Below are 19480 nucleotides of genomic sequence, written 5' to 3'. Positions count from 1 at the left end.
CTACAAATAAAAAAATATTCTATAAATGGTGTTCAATTCTATGGGTTCTGCCATCGTGATTGGCGGTGAAGACAACGCAATATGGTGTTATTTAATTGTGACGCAGTTGAAAGATCTGCTATAGATTTGGAGAAAACAAAAATCTGCCATAGATTTGATTTGTTTAACGTTTGTAACGTCACATTTGCCATAGATTAGGAATCTGCCATAGATTTGGTACCTGCCATAGATTTGAGTCCTACATATTAAATTGAAACAGCAATCAAATGACATCTAGAGGTCAACATATTATCAATAGATAATAGGTGTTTATTCATTATGTCAATATTTATATTGGCTGAGTCTATTAAAGTTGTTAAAAAATAAAACAGAAAATATCAAACTTACCTTCAACTACTTATAGCTGCATTCAAGTATATATGCACTTATACTTAGGTCGCAAGGTTGCTTTTAAACATGCCTTTATAGGTCACTTTAATATAAGTCTTCCAAGTAAAATTTTTAACAAATTTTTAAGGTCACAGGTCATTTCAAATTAGATATCAGTTCAAAAACAAAACCCCTTCTGGCCTTGAAGTCATAAAACTTTCAAGTAAGTTTTTTGTACTCATACTCTAAAATCAACCAATCAAAATGCTAGATTTCATGTTTCGAGCATGATTTTTGTGCTTCAATACATTGAGCAAAGTTTTATGACTTCAACCCAGGTCACAGGGTGATTTGACCAAGTTGGAGACACATAATGTATCTTGTCTTGCTATAAAACTTACCTGAAAAACATTTTATGCACTTGGAACCGGTCCCACTAGCACATGTTTTTTTTTGAAGCAACTGACATACTGCAATTTGTGTGCCCCTCAGAAAAATCGGGTCTTCATGATGGATCACATTCTGGTAGAAACAAAACAAAACAATTTAAATTGTTTCATATTCTTTAGGAAAATTCTCTTAAGATAGCTGGGGTGTCTAACTAACACTTTTTCTTAAAATTTCGGTAAAAGATAGATTACTGGGTCAATGAACCTTTAATTTTTAAAGGAAATTTTCTGAAAACTTAAAATCCACTGAATGTCAATTTTTTAATCGTTTAATCTTATATTTCAAGTTTAAGATGTTTCTGTTGTATACTGAATAATAAATATTTGGAAAAATAATTTGTAAAAAAAAAGAATTTTTGCATCATGCTCTGAAAAAAGACAAATGATCTACATTAAACTAACCTTTACTTGAGTCAGAATTTGTCTCTTTCATTATTGTAATGGAAATGGCAATGATCACCAACCTTAGATGGAAACATCAACCCATTTTCACTTCTGAAAATATAAATATATGAGCTTTAAACTTTCTACAAAATTCATTGTCGCAACTGGCAATTTACTTATTATTGGGTTAGAATTTTTTTACTTTTTAATTTCACAATCAAAACTAAACAAAGTTGCTTTCTCATTTTCCATGTTTTGATAATTTTGACTAAGCCACATTCTTTATGACATAAAAGAATGCAATCAAGAAACATAGAAAGTCTGTTGTATACGTTAACTATGATATGGATTGAAATTCAACTAGAGGCACCAAAGAACTTGTTTCAATTATCTGATGTTTTGCCTAATGAAGACAACATAACCAAATCATAGGCATAAGCTCACACAGAATTACCAAAGTTGGAAACACACATAATGTATGACTCCAAAGTTTAGGTAAGAAATTGGAATTCTTGAAAATGAGTTTTGCTCTGAGATGCAAGGTATTATGGCTACTAAATAACAATAATATCTCAACATTTTAACACATAAATAAAATCAATTATAACAGATTTTTTTTTTTTATATTTTATTTTTTTTATAAAAAATAATAAATATTCAAACTGTTAATATTCTTTTATTTCATACTCTATTTTATAGCTAGTATATAAGAAAGATGAAAATATACTGCAGTTAGACAAGCTCATGATTTCCGTTTATTAATTTTATTATCTATAACAACATTCTCAATACATTTTATACTTGTTTATTAGTTAAAATTTCATTGAGGGTTGTACAGCAGTCGGTGAACAAAATTAGATTTATTTAATGATTAAAATTCAATGTTGTGACACAATATTTTTTTTAGTTCATTTATTGACCAATCGACATGGATACATGCGGACTATTAAATAATTTTACACCCGTAAGGTACCGCGGCATTCGTTTATTTATAACATGTATGTACGTTATACATGCACTGAGTGTCAAAGAATTACAAAATAAGCGGTTTCATTTTTGTTGCATAGAGTAACAAAAGCTGTTTTGTGCACATTTGTGCATATGAAGCTGCATTTGCATAATGTTATTAAGAACAATATTGTCGGGTAAACACAATACAGATTTTTTCCACGCTCCGCTTTTATTTTCCACACTATGTCATGTAAACTTTTAACTTAAATATTTAAGTATCTTTTAAAATAAATTTCGACATCTAATTGACAAATCCATGACAATATCGACAGTATCGGAATCTAAAACTAAACCATAAGTTTATACTATTTAAAAAACATGCATTTTATTTAATTTATCTTTATATATGTAATTTTCATTTATTTATTCATTTCAATTAGTACACAGAAAGGAGTACCGTTAGTTGATCTTCGTCTTTCACGACATCCAGTCTTGATCTTCCAGCAAATTCCAGCATTGTTGAATCAGGATACTTGTTTCGGATACAAAGAAATCAGCAAACATTTAAGGAACAATTAGAACATTGTTGTGCAAGATAAAGGTTTTCTACCTATATGCAGGTAGCAATGATTAACAAAGGTTTTCTACCTATATGCAGGTAGCAATGATTAACAAAGGTTTTCTATCTATATGCAGGTAGCAATGATTAACAAAGGTTTTCTACCTATATGCAGGTAGCAATGATTAACAAAGGTTTTCTACCTATATGCAGGTAGCAATGATTAACAAAGGTTTTTCATTCATGCAAATATGTGACGCAAGAGTATTACAAAAAAAATCAAGGTACGTTTGTTGATTTTAAAATTAAACTTAACACTCCTCAGAGGTAAAAGAGGGAGATAATCTTTAATTTACAAACAGAATTAAGTATGTGTTGGCGGTTTGACAGGTTTTCTTGCTAAGGGAAAACAGTAGCCCAGGCTAATAAATTTTGTGTTGGGCCTCTTAATTTAATTGAACACATCAGTAATGCTCATGCAACTAATAAAATTGAGAATGGAAATGGGGAATGTGTCAAAGAGACAACAACCCGCCCAAATAAAAAACAACAGCAGAGGGTCACCAACAGGTCTTCAATGTAGCGAGAAATTCCCGCACCCGGAGGCGTCCTTCAGCTGGCCCCTAAACAAATATATACTAGTCCAGTGATAATGAACGCCATACTAATTTCCAAATTGTACACAAGAAACTAAAATTAAAATAATACAAGACTAACAAAGGCCAGAGGCTCCTGACTTGGGACAGGCGCAAAAATGCGGCGGGGTTAAACATGTTTGTGAGATCTCAACCCTCCCCCTATACCTCTTACCAATGTAGTAAAGTAAACGCATAACAATACGCATGTTAAAATTCAGTTCAAGAGAAATCCGAGTCTGATGTCAGAAGATGTAACCAAAGAAAATAAACAAAATGACAATAATACATAAATAACAACAGACTACTAGCAGTTAACTGACATGCCAGCTCCAGACTTCAACTAAACTGACTGAAAGATTATGATTTAATCATATGAACATCAGGCACAATCCTTCCCGTTAGGGGTTTAGTATCATACCATCATAACATATATGAGAAGAACATAACCCGTGTCATGCCAAAAACTGTTTTTAGAATAAATGTGTTTAGTTCCGATGCAAAGACCTTATCAGTGACTCAATGTTAACGCCAAAATATACAATCTTTAATGACTTGACAACAGTATCGTAATTATATCCCTTCTTAATAAGTCTATTCAAAGGTTTTGTAAGTTTCTGAGGTGAATACTGACACCTTTGTGCTTTATAAAGAATATTACCATAAAAAATTGGATGTGAAATACCTGAACGTATTAGAAGTCTGCATGTTGAGCTATATTTACGAATGATGTCTTTATACCGATGATAAAATTTAGTCAATGTTTTGACTAGTTTGTGATATCGAAAACCCTGGTGTAATAATTTTACAGTATTACATAAATTTCTCTCGTTAAAATCTAAAACATTGTTACATACACGAGCGAATCGTACAAGTTGAGATATATAAACACCGTAAGATGGTGACAAGGGAACGTCACCATCTAAAAACGGATAGTTAACGATAGGAAATGAAAAATCATCCCTTTTATCATAAATTTTAGTATTCAGCTTTCCATTAGTGATATAGATATCAAGATCGAGAAAAGGGCAGTGGTCATTGTTAGTATTAGCTTTATTTAAAGTAAGTTCAACAGGATAAATTTCATTAATATACATACTGAAGTCGTCATTATTGAGAGCCAAAATATCATCCAAATATCTAAAAGTATTATTAAAGTTGTTTATCAGATGTTGTTTCGATGGGTCTTTGCTTATTTTTGTCATAAATTGTAACTCATAACAATACAAAAACAGGTCCGCAATAAGTGGTGCACAGTTAGTCCCCATTGGAATTCCGATAATCTGACGATATACGGAATCCCCAAAGCGAACAAAAATGTTATCTAGTAAAAATTCAAGGGCATATATAGTATCAAAGCATGTCCAATTAACATAGCTTTTTTGTTTATTGCTACTAAAAAATGACCTAAAAGAGTTTGAACATATATATTCACATTCTGATTTTTAGAATGCCCATTTAATTAGGTGTGTGAATTTTTTCTTAATGAGAATGTGAGGCAATGTGGTATAGAGGGTAGAAAAATCAATTGTTGGGTCAGGTTGAACACCTAGATGGAAAGTGTAAAGTCTTTCTTTTGATAATACCAACACAGAGGCTCAATGCAATACAATATGGTAGTCTATAATTTGAAGGGTCAATACAAATATGCTTAGTTGTTTACTTTTAACTACGGTAATTGGTTGCTGGTGGAAAGTTGCCTCATTGGCAATCATCTCCCTTAGTTCTTATATTTATCAGGTGTTTTTGAAGAGTTTAATAAAGGAAACTATCAATTCATCTTTCAGGGGCGGATCCAGCCAATTTTAAAGGGGGGGGTCCAACCACCAGACCCCCTCCCCCACCTGGATATGCCACTATCTTTGTTGCTATTATCAGGAGAAACGAAATAAACTTGGTTGGCTTGTTGTCCCTTGTGCAGTTTCCCAAACTTTAAATAATTTTACATGGTATAAATATCTTTAGAATATTTTAATCATTAGGTTGCTGTCATAATGAAGAAAACCAACACATCTCTTGCATATTCAGCCAATATTAAAGGGGCTTTACAATACCATAGTATGTTGTTTTTATATAATCAACCTAGTCTTTTTTTTTATGTTTTATGACATTTTTTTCCCCCTGTAAAAATATGCTGCCAATAAACATACCATTCCGTACAATTATGATTTATTTCTTCTTTGTATCATTCTGACTGATTTGCTTTATGCTGTATGGATTTGACAAGTTAAGCCTATTCAACTGTTTTGTATGTCTGTTCTTTAATATGTTGTGTTATAACACCACTGTTTGAGATAAGGAAAGGGTTGGGTGCCTGCAAACATGTTTATCGACACCAGATTCTATATGTGTACTAGTATGTGCCAAGATAGGAGGATTGCTGTATAACATATCTGTTTTCTGTTTTTTTTGTTTTGAACCTGATTCTGTTAGTTTTCTGATTTGATTTTTTTTCATTTGTCATTTCAGGGCCTTTACAAGCTTGATATGTAGCATGAATTTTGCTAATAATTGGGGCCATACAGTGACCTATACTAACTAGCTAACTTGTATGTCATTTAGGCTCTGATAGAGAGTTGTTTCATTGGCAATCATACCATATCTTCTTACTTTTATATTTATAATAAAGTATGATATTTTTGAAAAAAAAATATATACGACAGACTCAAATGACTGGGTTTCTTTAACAATGTAGAAGGTCTTTACTGAACATTAAATATGAAGTGGGATGTATCTTTAAAGAACTAAATGATGGACAATACTAGGTTTATGAACTCTCTGTGAAATTCAAGATACAGGTTAAGAAAAATTGTTACAAGCTTTTATATCATGGATGGTTGCAACTTTAATGTACACAATTTGCTGTTATATTCTTTCTTTCTGGGAAGTTTAAAAGATCTGGATTGAGGTGAGTTGTTGATTACACAAAATTGATATAGTCTTGTGTATTTTGAAAGGGTTTTACTAAAAGTATTACATAAACTTTATATATCAATGATCAATCTAAATGAGGTCAGATGAACCATGCCAGACAGCCAACACCTTCTAATCATTTCATACCTCATTAGATAACCTACTGCTTGTATCTGAGAAACAAACCTAACCATGAAAACTTAATGTTGATTGATGTTGTGGCCCAACGAGTCTTGCCATATTGACATGCATACACCAAAATAGTTAAACTATTGCCTAGAGTATCAGATAAAACCAGGAAAACTTAACTTTTGCTAATGAACAATGTCAATGAGCTCAAGGTCAGATAAACCCTCATCTACACCTAAATTTGTGAACTAATATAAGCTGAACTTTTGTTTACAGTAATTCTGTACCACATAAAACTGCATATGACAGATTGAAACTTTGTAACATAAGGCATCTTTATTCAAGTATACAGTTAAGCATCCAGGTCTTCTACCTTTTCGAATATAAGAGGATTGTAAACAAAATAGTTTACACAGCCCCTGGATTAGTATTTCTGTCTCATATTTTCTCCCAAATTTCATTACTGGGAAGACAAAAATCTACCCTGGTTACTTCTTAAACATCAGCAGATGTATTGAAATTGCCATTCAGACTATGCAACAAGGATTTAAGGACTTTAAAGTGATATCTACTCATCATAATGCCTTCATCAATGAATATTTACCATAATGTATGTTGAGACTTATTTCATAGACCACTTTTGAATTAGTGCACTCTCTCATAAATTTCCTTTGTCACTACGCTTATGCTATAACATCAAATTAAGAACTGATTGTTTGTTTAAACCAACTGATCTCAGGTTAACCTTAATAAAAAGTACAACTTGAGATTGGTGTATAGATGAGCGTCAATCATTAAGTTGATACATTTATTATAACCCGTAATATAAATTTCTGTACAGCCAATTAAATTGTGCAAGTCTTCATTTTTTTTTATCTAGATATCTAGATACACGAAATGTTACTTTTTATCTAGATACACGAAATATTACTTTTTAGAAGAATTTGGGTGATTTATTGTTTCCCTTTTTGAATGCAGATTTTTTGTTCATTTAGCTCAGATTTTTTTATCCTTTAAACTGCACTTTGGTCTCGGTTGTGTTTGCACCTGATCAATAACCACAGAACAGGAAAGACAACCTCTAAAGATCATAATACATTTTAAACATTCAACACCCGCAAACTTATTGTATAATCATAAACAAACTGTTATTCTTTTAAATGCAGTGGTAGGCAATGAATTAACAACAGTCATTGATATCAATTTCTTTATTTTTCATACAATGGCCTTTTACAATGATGTTAAAATGTGTTACTTGATTTTTGAGACTTCTAAATGATTCAACATGTTTATACTAAAATGATGATTCCTACAAAAATATGTATGATAAAAAGGATACTGATGTTTTGATGTTTCAATTTAAAAATGCATGTTATAAAAAATCATCAAAGATACAGTATTAATGTTTTTAGGTTGTCAGTTACTCTTAAAGTTTTTTCAGTGAATACAGATTCAACAGCAGAATGGATACCTTTCACACAATAAAAACTAACAAGATACATTCCAAAATTTTCAGATTTTGACTTCAGTGATTTATTGTGTAATGTTCTTCACTGAACATTTTCCAACATATTTTTATGTACAAAATTTGAGGCAAAAATAAAAAAAATTAAACTGAAATACTGACTTTTACAACGAATTTCAAATGGTATATCAACGAGATGATGAATTAAGTAAAATCATTTCTTAATCTACAATAAAATGACAGTTCTAGTGTGATTAACATGATTCTGTACACAATCAATAATGCTCTTATAATGTTTTGACAACTTGTTAACAAGGTGATAAATGTTCATAAAACAAACAAAAAAGTGACAACAAACAAAGAATATAATACAAAGACATTATTCCTTCTTGTAATAGATGTTAATGTTATGATTTCCTTAATGTTCTAGTACATTTTAAATTGTAAGCAGTCTATGAAATTGAAATAAGCTATTATTTGATACAGACTAGAAATATGATACAATTATGAGTGAAGTAGACGCAAAGGAAAATCTCTAAATTCTCATACAACCCCATTTATAAATTCAAACAGACAATTTTTAAAACTTAACTTTACTATTTTCAAAGTGTCTAATAAAAAAAAATCTTTTTCTTTCCATGGTTAGAAATTAAAATCAAGTTGGACTCGGATGAGTATGAAGGATAGCTTCATTTACAGCTGTATGTGTTTTTCTTTCATTTACTCTTTCAACTTATATATTATGAGTAAAAAAACCTTCAATGAGAATCTTACATTAAAAATTGTTAAATCGTTGCCAACAATGCCTTTTTCTCACTATCTTGACAATTCCTCGATATGTTGAAAATACTTCAAGAGTCATTACACTTTATCCATGTTAGACAAATTAAAGCACTGTAACTACATAAATGTAACTAAAATGTCATAATACAATAACGCCTCTCATCAGTATTGGGGAGGTGGCCGTCTGGGTGGTATTCCCCCAGGATTTGACATTCTCATAGGTTGTCCACCAGGACCACCAAAGGGAGGTCGGACTCCTTGCTGCATTCCCATTGGCTGTCCCCTGGGAGGATAGCCTTGATTCTGCCCCATCGATGGCTGAGGCTGAGTATGTTGACTCTCACGACTGGTTATAGCTGCTCCTGGTTGCATTGGGTTCCCTGGAGCATGTGACAATGTCTTTAACAAGTTAGGACCACTTTGAATGAGATTATCTAAAGCTTTCTGAACATTGGGGTTATCCAGATTGATGAGAGAGGACATTCCTCCTGGTGCTTGTCTACCATCCATAGATCCATTGCCCTGGGGTTGTTGTGATAATCCTACCATGCTTCCTAGTCCTGCTCCTTCTCCCGGCCCATTTAAGATACTCAGTATTTTAGCCTGTAGATCTTTCTGTGTATCAGGTTTTGGCTCTCCTGCACCATAGCCTACAAGTAGAAAACATACATCTTGATTTATGCTCAACACTGTGTATACAGACTTTAAAAGATAAGAAGTCATTTGTCTTTATAAAAATACCCCAAAACCATACCCTTTATATTTTCTGGCCAAAAAATAAATAAATTCAAAGTTGGAATATATATATACAAGTCATATTTCCTTGAGGCTGGAAAGGCAAGTCAATATTAAGGCTCCAATTAAGGAAGTAAGTTAGATGTTCTTAAGTTCGTTAAATGTCGGACATAATTGAGGTAGCAAACATACACCAATATGATAAGCTGTATATTTTGCAGAAAGATTGTAGTCATTAGCCCCTTAGAGTATATTATACTGCCTTTGAACTAGCTAATCTTTGCTCATATTCCTACATGCTTATATGGAGTTTCTTAGTGAAAATTTAACCAATTTACTGTGACATGAACTAGTACATCACTACAGTGGTAACAGAGTTTCTGAGTTATGTCGAGTAAAGGCTAATGAATCATATCCATTTAAAAGGGTTTGGATCCTTAATGTGGTATTAGGCTATTCTGTACTGAACCAGATGTCAAGAGAAACTCGGAAGCCGTTATTACATGTTATAATCAGTTAAAAGGATTTTTTTTTATCAATAAATATATATCGAAGGGATTGTGCAAAAATGGCAAAATTTTAGAGGGTAAAATTAATAAAAGATGCTCTTTCATTTAGAATTGACAAATAAAAGGAAACAGACTAAGCCTGATGGAAGGCAATATAAAAATGTGTATGATCATATGAATGCACCTTTGAAGCTCCATGTTTAAGGCCTTGAAATGGCCATAGATTTTGGTAGATACTTTAAGTATCTGTTAACCAAAACAGTTGTGTAGCAGCTTCATAGCTGCTTACCGGGGTAATTTAATAAGCTTGCCATCTAAACGACTATAATGCAGATTCAAAGCTGCTTTTTGCTTGCAATGGTGAATTAAGTTGATGGTAGCACCACCAAAGATTGTACAAGGAATACCATGTGACTTCATCAGACCTTGTATGTTGAATACATAGCACAAATTGCAATAAGTGTTTTAAATTTTTATTTCAATCAGTAACTGATTGAAGTTGATGTTTTCGTGACCTGTGAATCTATATAAGATTCAAGACCATTATGTTGGTGGTTCATGTTTTGTAATTATTAAGGGGCCTCAGTGATCATTGCTTGCACAGGATTGCTTTGCAATTTTTTAAAGAATAATTTTTTCTCTTCTTTGAATATTAAGAACTTATTCATATATGTTGTGATTTCAGTTTTTGTACAAAACAGCCTCTATGAGAACCAATATTGGTAAAAAGAATTTGTTTTGATATCTGACACCATGTTTCATTTGATGCACAGGTAAAAATTGTGCCTCTACTTTAGGGCAACTATTTCAGCTTAAAGATATGCTACTCTATGGAAGGAAGCCTTCACTTGATATCAGCATATAACACCTACATTAATGATCGCAACACCTGTCAGGTAAAACCTTCAACAGGTTCAATCCAGATCAAATGTTTATATTGTAAAATTAAATGCTAAGTTTATTTTAATGGGAAGGAGAAATTTTATTTGTGTCACTGTGAGTGTATACTAGCATGTATTACTGAATAAGGCAATTGACTGATTAATTGTCACTTGATTAATTTTTCATGGCAAATTCAAAAATTCAAAATTCAGTACCTTAACGTTGAAAAAGATGGACAGCAATCAGAATCCTGTTCTTTATCATTATACGGACAACTTGTATGTGTACAAAATGAATGATTTAAATTTGGACCTTTTTCGTGGGATAAATATTTAATGCATTATCTGATGAACACTAAATTGAGGCCCCTTAATAATGTCTGTTAATGTGCAAATCTTATTTACAAGATCTAGCATGTATTCTTTCTCTCCTAAAAAAAAAATAGCAATGCATTTGTCTGGTTAACTTTAATCTTACTTTCTGTACCATCACCACACAAATAGCGGGTAATTGGGATCCTGCTATCACACTTGACTTTTAATGGCTCTGGAAGAGCATTCTTCAAGTAACGCCTTCGCATAACAGATATTTCCCTCTGAGTAGTGCATAAAATGTACAATGTCTCCTTAAGCATTGAGAACATCTTCAAAGGTTGGACATTAACAAACTTAATGCTCTCCAGCATTCTAATTATTGGTACAATAGCATGACCTATCAACCTCTGAGGGTTCTGCAAATCCCGATCATCATGTATTGCCTCGCGGCTCATTTTATTCCAGATACTCGGATTACCCGTTGGTGGCCTTAAACACTGACAATTTTCGGGAATCAGATACTTTTCCTTCAGCTTCTTCACCAATTGTTGATTGACAGGAAGGGTGGAGCTTATATTAACTAGCTCAGCAATCTTTGACCATGTTGGTATATCTGACATGGTATCATCCACACGCTTTTTGTTCAGCAACTGTTGTGCAAATATATGCTTTTCTTCTTCGCCAGTCTTGTGAGTCTTGTCAAATGCTTGTCTAAAAGCCTTGGCATCTTCAGTATTACCAAGGAACTCTTCCGGAAAGAAATGCTCACCGATCACCATTTTGCGTACACAAAGCCACCTGACCTCTTTTGGAAGATGATTTCTCAATAGGTGTCTGCGTTTGACGGTCATCTCCAGGATAAAGTTACACAAGAGAAGCATGCTGTCTTTGAGGAGTTGGTACACCACCTCATTGTCGATGGTGATGCTGTTCTCAAAGAATGCACAAGTCTGAATAAGTGGTACAACTGCAACAGCTAGCTGCATCTGCATGCTCTGAAGAAAATTATCGTAACTTCTCTGTCTCGCATCGATTTGGGAAAACAAATCCTGATGTACAATAGGTGGCTTCAGATATAGGCAATTCTGAGGAATATTGTAGCGTTCTACAAGCTGATACATATTTGCAGTTGTTGTACATACAGTCTTGAGGACATCAGCAATGGCAGGCATGACTGGTGGTCCATCAATTTTGTTCATCTTACGTTCTTCTCTTGGTCCATCACTGGGTACTCTTTCTTTTCTCTGGTTACCATGCTGACTCATTCTCTCTAATGATCTAGTTGGTTGCACATCCTGTAACATCAATGGTTGGGGTCCAGACAACCTTGCCTTTTTGTTTGGACCAACATCCATGCTCATTAAACTTTGAACCTTTGTATTCCCTAGTGCTGTTTCAAATAAGTCCGATGGGTTCATTTCAAGATTTGGAGTTCCCAGCAAGCTCTTTGGTTGAGCTGGAGTATCAAACAAGCTTGGTATTTGAGTTTTTACATCAAACAAGCTCAATAGCTGACCATGTGAACTAGCAACTGGAGTTTTCAGTAAATGAGTTGGTTGGATAGGTTCAGGAACAGATAGAAGTGCAGGTTTTTGAGGAGCAGAAAAGGGTTCCACTTTCACTTTGGCTAACATAGCATTTTCTGCCTTTATCTTTAATAAAGCAGCTTGCATTTGTTTCTGATATATGTCTTGAGCGTCCATTGGAATCTCTTCTGATTTTCCAATGGACATTAGACGATCAATATATTGAGATGTTCTCAATGCTTCAGAAGGGTCAGAATACATATCAGCACTATCTAATGGTCTTTTCAGATGCCTTGAAGACATCAGTTCAGGGTCTCCTACAATCAAAACAAACAACCCTCATAGTGTAAAATCCTATTTCCCATATATAATACTCACTCCACTTCGCTACGAGTTTTTTCTTTGTGTTTTCTTATCTTATTTTGTTTTTATTCTTAGATATGGAATGTAATGGAATTATTATATAATATTTTCAATGTTCAACATTTTTAAGCAGGTTTTCGGGTTTAAGTTTTGCAGGGGGTTGGGAGTGGGAGGGATATTAATGTTTAAATCGCTGATGTTCTACTTGCAGTTGTAATTTTAATGTTTCTTTGTTGACTGTTTGCAGCAAGAAACAGTGCGCCTAAGGCATGCGTCTGCAATAAGGCTTACCCAAGAGACAAGAAATTTGTCAATATTAAACTTTAATTTTCATGAAGCATCAGAACTTATTTTTTAATGTATTGTTTTAGCTGATTTTAATTTCAACAACTTTCAAGGGAACATTATTCTTATGTTGCAACTGTCAAGTTGAAAACTATCTAAGGGCACTTCTATTAAAAGTTTAAAACAAACATGGTACCTAGGGAAGGCACTTTCAAAATGGGGTACCCACCTACAGATACAATTTAAATTTTACTTACATTTCCATTATGCAAACCATGAATGACACACACCCATAGCTGAGATTTAGGGTTCCTTCCCTGGGTCCCATGTAGGTTTTTATATAACAACCCTTATTAAGGATAAGTTATCTGGACCTTAATAGTTCAAATGATTTCTGTAATTCAATTTGTTGTAAATAGTACTTAATGAGGGTACTAACATGGATTCACAAAGTCTATTATGTAATGACTGTTTTTAATAAGTTGACGCATTTTGTGTTTTTACAAGCATTTAACTTTACAGTTGTCTTTTTTTTCATGTGGTTCTAATTTTTTGGGCTGTTGTACAGCTTAGGTTGTTGATTGATTGATTGGTATTTAAGCAATTTTGTGCTATTTAGTGGTGGTCAGTTTTGATTGGATGAGGAAGCCAGAGTCCTCAGAGCCATTAACAATCCTAGTCAATTAAGATTGGAGTTGAGCACAATTGCCATGTGCAGTATTAGAACTCACAACCTCAGTGTTGACAATGTATTGATACAGTAATTTGACTACTTAGGCAACTCGGCCAAAGTATCCATTTATGGAAGTTTCTGTCATAGAAATAGATGACTACATTACAATGCATTTTGAAAGTTTTTATTACTTTTTCAACTGTTTTTCCAACTTTATTAGCGAGTGTTATATGTATTTTAGCAGCAAATCAAATTAAGTCTCTGACTAACCATTTGTGTCATCAGGATATTATTTTTTTCAAATTTTAAAGGCTATGTTACAATGCTTTATATGGATAATAATAAGGTTCTTGGGTATCTTAATTCTGCTTTTATGTTGGAATTAACAGTATGTGCTGAGAAGCATACATGGGTATGAATCAATCCCTATAAAAGGAACAATACCACTTGATCATATCAAATAACAAGAATGTGTCCATAGTACATATATACCCAACTTGCACTATCATTTTCAATGTTCAGTGGACAGTCACAGTGGGGTCAAAACCCTAATTTGGCATTAAAATTAGAAATATCATATTATAGGGAACATGTTTACTAAGTTTCAAGTTGATATGAATTCAACTTCATCAAAAACTACCTTGACCAAAACTTTAACCTGAAGCAGGACAGAGAGACAAAATACGGACGGACAGATTGGAAACATAATGCCCCTAGGTTGGGCGCAAAATATCAATGCATAATATTCTGTAGGTGTATTTTTATCATCTCTGGTTTAACACAGCCGGGTTCTAACCTATGATCACACACACTTAAGGTGACCACAAGAGCAGTTGGTATTCTTAAAAGAATTACAAGTATTTTTACATTTGGCATATTGATGATTGGGAATATGAAAAAAAAGAACATAACCAAAAATGAAAAGAAATAAAAAACAAAACTAGAAATGAAAGTAACAAATACAAAAGAACATACCTACCGTATAAAATTAGTAAACCACAATCAATATTTTCCCCATAAAAATTACAGAATTGTATTTAATGGATACCAAAGTACTTATAAAAGAATATAAACGTTTTTTGATGAAATCCCTAACTGTAAAAAGATCAGATCCATTAAGGGCTATTCCAGAAAAAAATGTATGGGGGGGTTGGAAGGCACATTGTATTAATAATACATGGGTGATTGGTATCAGAGCAACTTTTCACACTATAATGCTCTATAATTCTCAATCACAATTGTCTGGGTGGCGGATACCGACAAAAACTGCCTTCCAATCCCCCCCTTACATTTTTTTCTGGAATAGCCCTAACATGATTAAGGTTAAATGGTTTGAAAAACTTCAATTGTATTTTTTTTTGTAAAAGAAATCATCCATATAACACAGAAATATTCATTTACTTGAGTGTGTAGACTTTTTGACAAAAAAATTCAATTTCCTTTTTCAAAATTGTGTTATCTCAGTACAGGTGTTATCTGTGGTTGAAGCCAGTTTGGTAAGTGTTCCAGTGTTAACATTTTTTTTTCTTATTTCCTCTAATTTTTGTGGAAATGGCCAATTTTAATTAAGTTTTCGATAAGTAGGGTCACTTAAAAATATTTTGGTTTGCACAAACCCTACCCAAAGGTTGAGACAGTGGGTAGGTAGGTAGGCATTTTCTTTTTTTTTTTTTCAAAAAAATAAATTGAAGTATCAGATGTTTATTAGTCTTCATGCCTATTTGTTTAAAAAAAAACTTCTTCAAATCAGGACAATAAAAGAGTTTGAGTAGGCAGCTTTTTTCTGGGTAGGTAGCGTTTGGGCAAACAAACCTATTATTTATTATGGCCTAGTAGCAATAGAGACTGCCCAATTCTAATTAGGACCGATAAAAATCCCTCCTCCTTAAACAGATAAAAATTCTTTAAGTTTGGAAGCTGTATGAATTTTACATGAGCCTAAAATGGGTTTAAATTCCTTGTTTTCCTGTTCCCTTAGACCTCTGTATCCCAGCAAAATACTAATAAACAGAATACTTACTGTCAGGATAAGAAGATTTAGGAGGGATACGACCCTCAGCCTCTAGAAGTACATTTCTTCTTTCGGTCAAATAAGTAATAACTTTGTCCAACTCCTCAATAGTTAGTTGTCTCTTGTCGGCCAATAGATTCAATAGGTAGAGTATGTCCTGTGAAGGTGGTACAAACGGAGGCGGAGCTCTTGCTGGCGCAGGTGTAACAGCGGCAGGTCTGGCAGCTGCTGTCTCTTTTTCACGTTTAGCGAGCTGATATGCATCAAAGCTTCTACCGATTAGAGTAATAGCATCATCTACTGGCATATTCCTATGTTCTGTGGATGAAATGGTACAAAAGGCAGGTCAGTAAAAGATCAACAATCTACATTACAATATTTTATTTCTATCCGACTGCCTCCATTGCTGAATCAGCAATTTTTTCAACAGAATTTATTTAATTAATTCAATCTGAATTCTATATATGTTCAGAAGATTTGTTTTGAATTTAAATAACTGAATAATTTTGAATACAACAATTTTCTTTTAGTCAGTGATGGTCTAGAAAACTTTATTGTAAAATAGAAGAAAAGTTATTAACAAATTCATTACCTTGTACTCCAAGTTTGTTTTGTATGTAAACACGAGTCGACTGTATAACAAGAAATTATGTTCGGCACTTTTTTATTTTGCATAACACGCAGCTGTATTTGTATATTTTATGACTTACAGATGACATATTTTTCATTTTACATAACACACAACCGTATTTGTATTTACAATAATTAACAGACAGAGTTGTATCTTTTAATTCAGTTATCTAGAATAATATTTAAACTTTGCAGCTCATATTATGATCTTACATTCAAAAAATTAGTTTATATAATTACAAAAACGTAAAGAAAACAGATTATTATCTATAAACCGATAATTCTGAATTTTATTTCAGAAATGTAAAACAGTTTTTAATATTTTCATCAAGCACACAAATTACTGCTACGATCTTCCTAAAGCGCTCTGTACATCAGAAAATATTTTAGCAATGCCAACTGAAAATTGATTAACTTAGTATATGTCCAGTTATATTTAAGACCTCAAGAAACAATCAAATTGTCAAACACCAACGTATGCTTAAGTTTATTTCTAAGGAAAATTAGGATTTTTTTTTTAATGTTAAAGCATTTTTCTACAGATTTTTTGTCTATTTAATTATTTGGTATTAGACACGATACCATTCCGTTAGATTATACTTGATTACTATATATATATACTATCTGTAATGAAATTCTTGATATTTTAAATAACCTATTTAACTTATTAAATGCAATTTATTAAGTTTATATACAGTTAGCTTTATAGTATCACTCTATGTTCGCTTTTATATATCTAACATTTCTCTCTTAACTTTTTGTGTTTTATCCTATAGCTAAACAGAACCGTGCCATATGATTACGAAAGCAATATCAAAGTTATCTTCATTCCCGATACTTATCTATCAATTTAGTAAACTATATATTACATAATTGAATAATTTCTTGTTATACAGCAACTAACATCCAACAAACAAAAGCGCGTACATTTAAAACACAACACGTTTATTTTAAATATGCATCGAATATATTTATAAAATGATTTTATATGTCGATACAACCGTTTTATCTAAAATCATTATTATGACATACATATATCTAACATTATAATATATTTCAAACTTTGTTTTCGGTATCAACAAATTTTTCAGGATTATATTTTTATCTAATTCACGACAATATATAATACATAGTACAATACCTTTTCATAATTTTAGTTCATGCATGACCTATTTTCGAAACCCAGATTTTATTTTAAATGTTTCAAGCATTATAATACAGTAAATAGTCACTTTAAGTAATACACATGCGGAAGACCAAAGCGACAAAAATCTGTTATTTAATATAACACAGATTAACACCTTAAGTTATACAATAAAGGTAATGTGAGAATTTATAGCTTTGAAGGCTATCCCCCATCACCGCTTTTTCAATTTCTTATGAAACAGATCCCAAATATACATGTTGTTATATTGCGATGTGTTTTTTTTAACACAGTTCTACTTTTCTCAAATACATGAACTTGCAGTATAATATTTTTTGTCAAGTCTTACTGATGTTGATAAAGAATAATCTTTGTGGAAGGTATTGGCAATTTTTATTATTTCATATGTTTTCAAGCTTGCAGCTTGTTATTCGATGATCTTAGAGTAAGGTACTTTTTCAACTTTTTGTCTATTTATAATGTTTGTCCGTACACGCCCACCTTTCATGCCTTTTTAACCTGCATATATGACAAATAAATGAAGCTTTTTTTTTATATAAGCCTTTGCAAGTTTTCTGTTATATAAGATAATGCATTAAAAGAATGGGTATTGAAATGAAATTTTTTTTTATCAATTCATAACTGTTTTTCCAATTTTCATCAAATTATGGCAACAAAAAATGTTTAATTTGATGACGATTCACAATTAATTCTATTCAACATAAGGGCTTTTCCAGAAAAAAATGTATGGGGGGGGGGTTGGAAGGCAGTTTTTGTCAGCACCCGCCACCCAGACAATTGTAATTGAGAATTATAGTGCAATGTAGTGTGAAAAGTTGCTCTGATACCCATCACCCATGTATTATTAATACAATGTGCCTTCCAACACCCCCATACATTTTTTTCTGGAATAGCCCTAAGCTGAGGTGAACATCATTTAATCAGATATGTGTTACATGTAATATTTCACAGTTCCTCATTCTCTTCTTATACTCGAATTCATTGAAGATTTAATCTTCTCTGATAAATACACAGTTGTATGAAGTCTAGATTTTCTATCATTTTAAGCAACTTTAAGACGTCACGAATTTGAATCATATTAAAGTTATTGTAAGAAGTCTCGTTATTCTGCCAAATTGATGCAATTGTAATTGTAAGCAGTCACGATTTTCTGCCATATTGACGTAATTGTAAAAAGTCTCAATAATCTATCATATTTATGAAATTAGACGTCACGATATTGTATCATATGCAAGTTATTGTAAGAAGTCTCAATATCCTGCCATATTGATGCAATTGTAAGAAGTCCTGATATTCTATCGTATACACACAATTTTTAAGAAGTCACAATATTTTATCATATTCACGCAATCTTAAGATGTAACGATATTGTATCCTATTAATGTTATTGTAAGCAGTAGCGATATTCTGCCATATTGACGTAATTGTAAAAAGTCTCGATAATCTATCATATTTATGAAATTAGACGTCACGATATTGTATCATATGCAAGTTATTGTAAGAAGTCTCAATATCCTGCCATATTGATGCAATTGTAAGAAGTCCGGTATATTCTATCGTATACACTCAATTTTTAAGAAGTCCCAATATTCTACCATATTCACGCAATCAAAGAAGTCCGAATATTCTATTGTATACACCCAATTTTTAAGAAGTCACAATATTCTACCATATTCACGCAATCAAAGAAGTACGAATAGTCTATTGTATACACCCAATTGTAAGAAGTCACAATATTCTGCCATATTCA

General features: G+C 32.4%; 1 protein-coding gene across 15 annotated transcripts in view; it reads right to left on the bottom strand.

Moving 5' to 3' along the window:
* Positions 1-7582: 7582 nt before the first annotated feature.
* The window catches only part of LOC139523649 (uncharacterized), a 25935-nt gene continuing 14037 nt past the window's right edge, over positions 7583-19480 (bottom strand). For all 15 annotated transcript variants that reach the window (XM_071317830.1, XM_071317832.1, XM_071317825.1 and 12 more), the window contains 3 exons: positions 15945-16253; positions 11241-12920; positions 7583-9287 (listed from right to left, as the gene is read on the bottom strand). In XM_071317830.1, the coding sequence (XP_071173931.1) occupies positions 8800-9287; positions 11241-12920; positions 15945-16253 (2477 nt within the window). In that variant the 3' untranslated portion in view covers positions 7583-8799. The remainder of the gene's footprint in view (positions 9288-11240; positions 12921-15944; positions 16254-19480) is intronic.

The sequence above is a fragment of the Mytilus edulis genome, chromosome 5, assembly GCF_963676685.1.
Source record: "Mytilus edulis chromosome 5, xbMytEdul2.2, whole genome shotgun sequence".
NCBI classification, from domain to species: Eukaryota; Metazoa; Mollusca; class Bivalvia; order Mytilida; family Mytilidae; genus Mytilus; species Mytilus edulis.
Note: the sequence above shows the minus strand (reverse complement) of the source record. Positions and strands in the feature narration are given on the sequence as shown.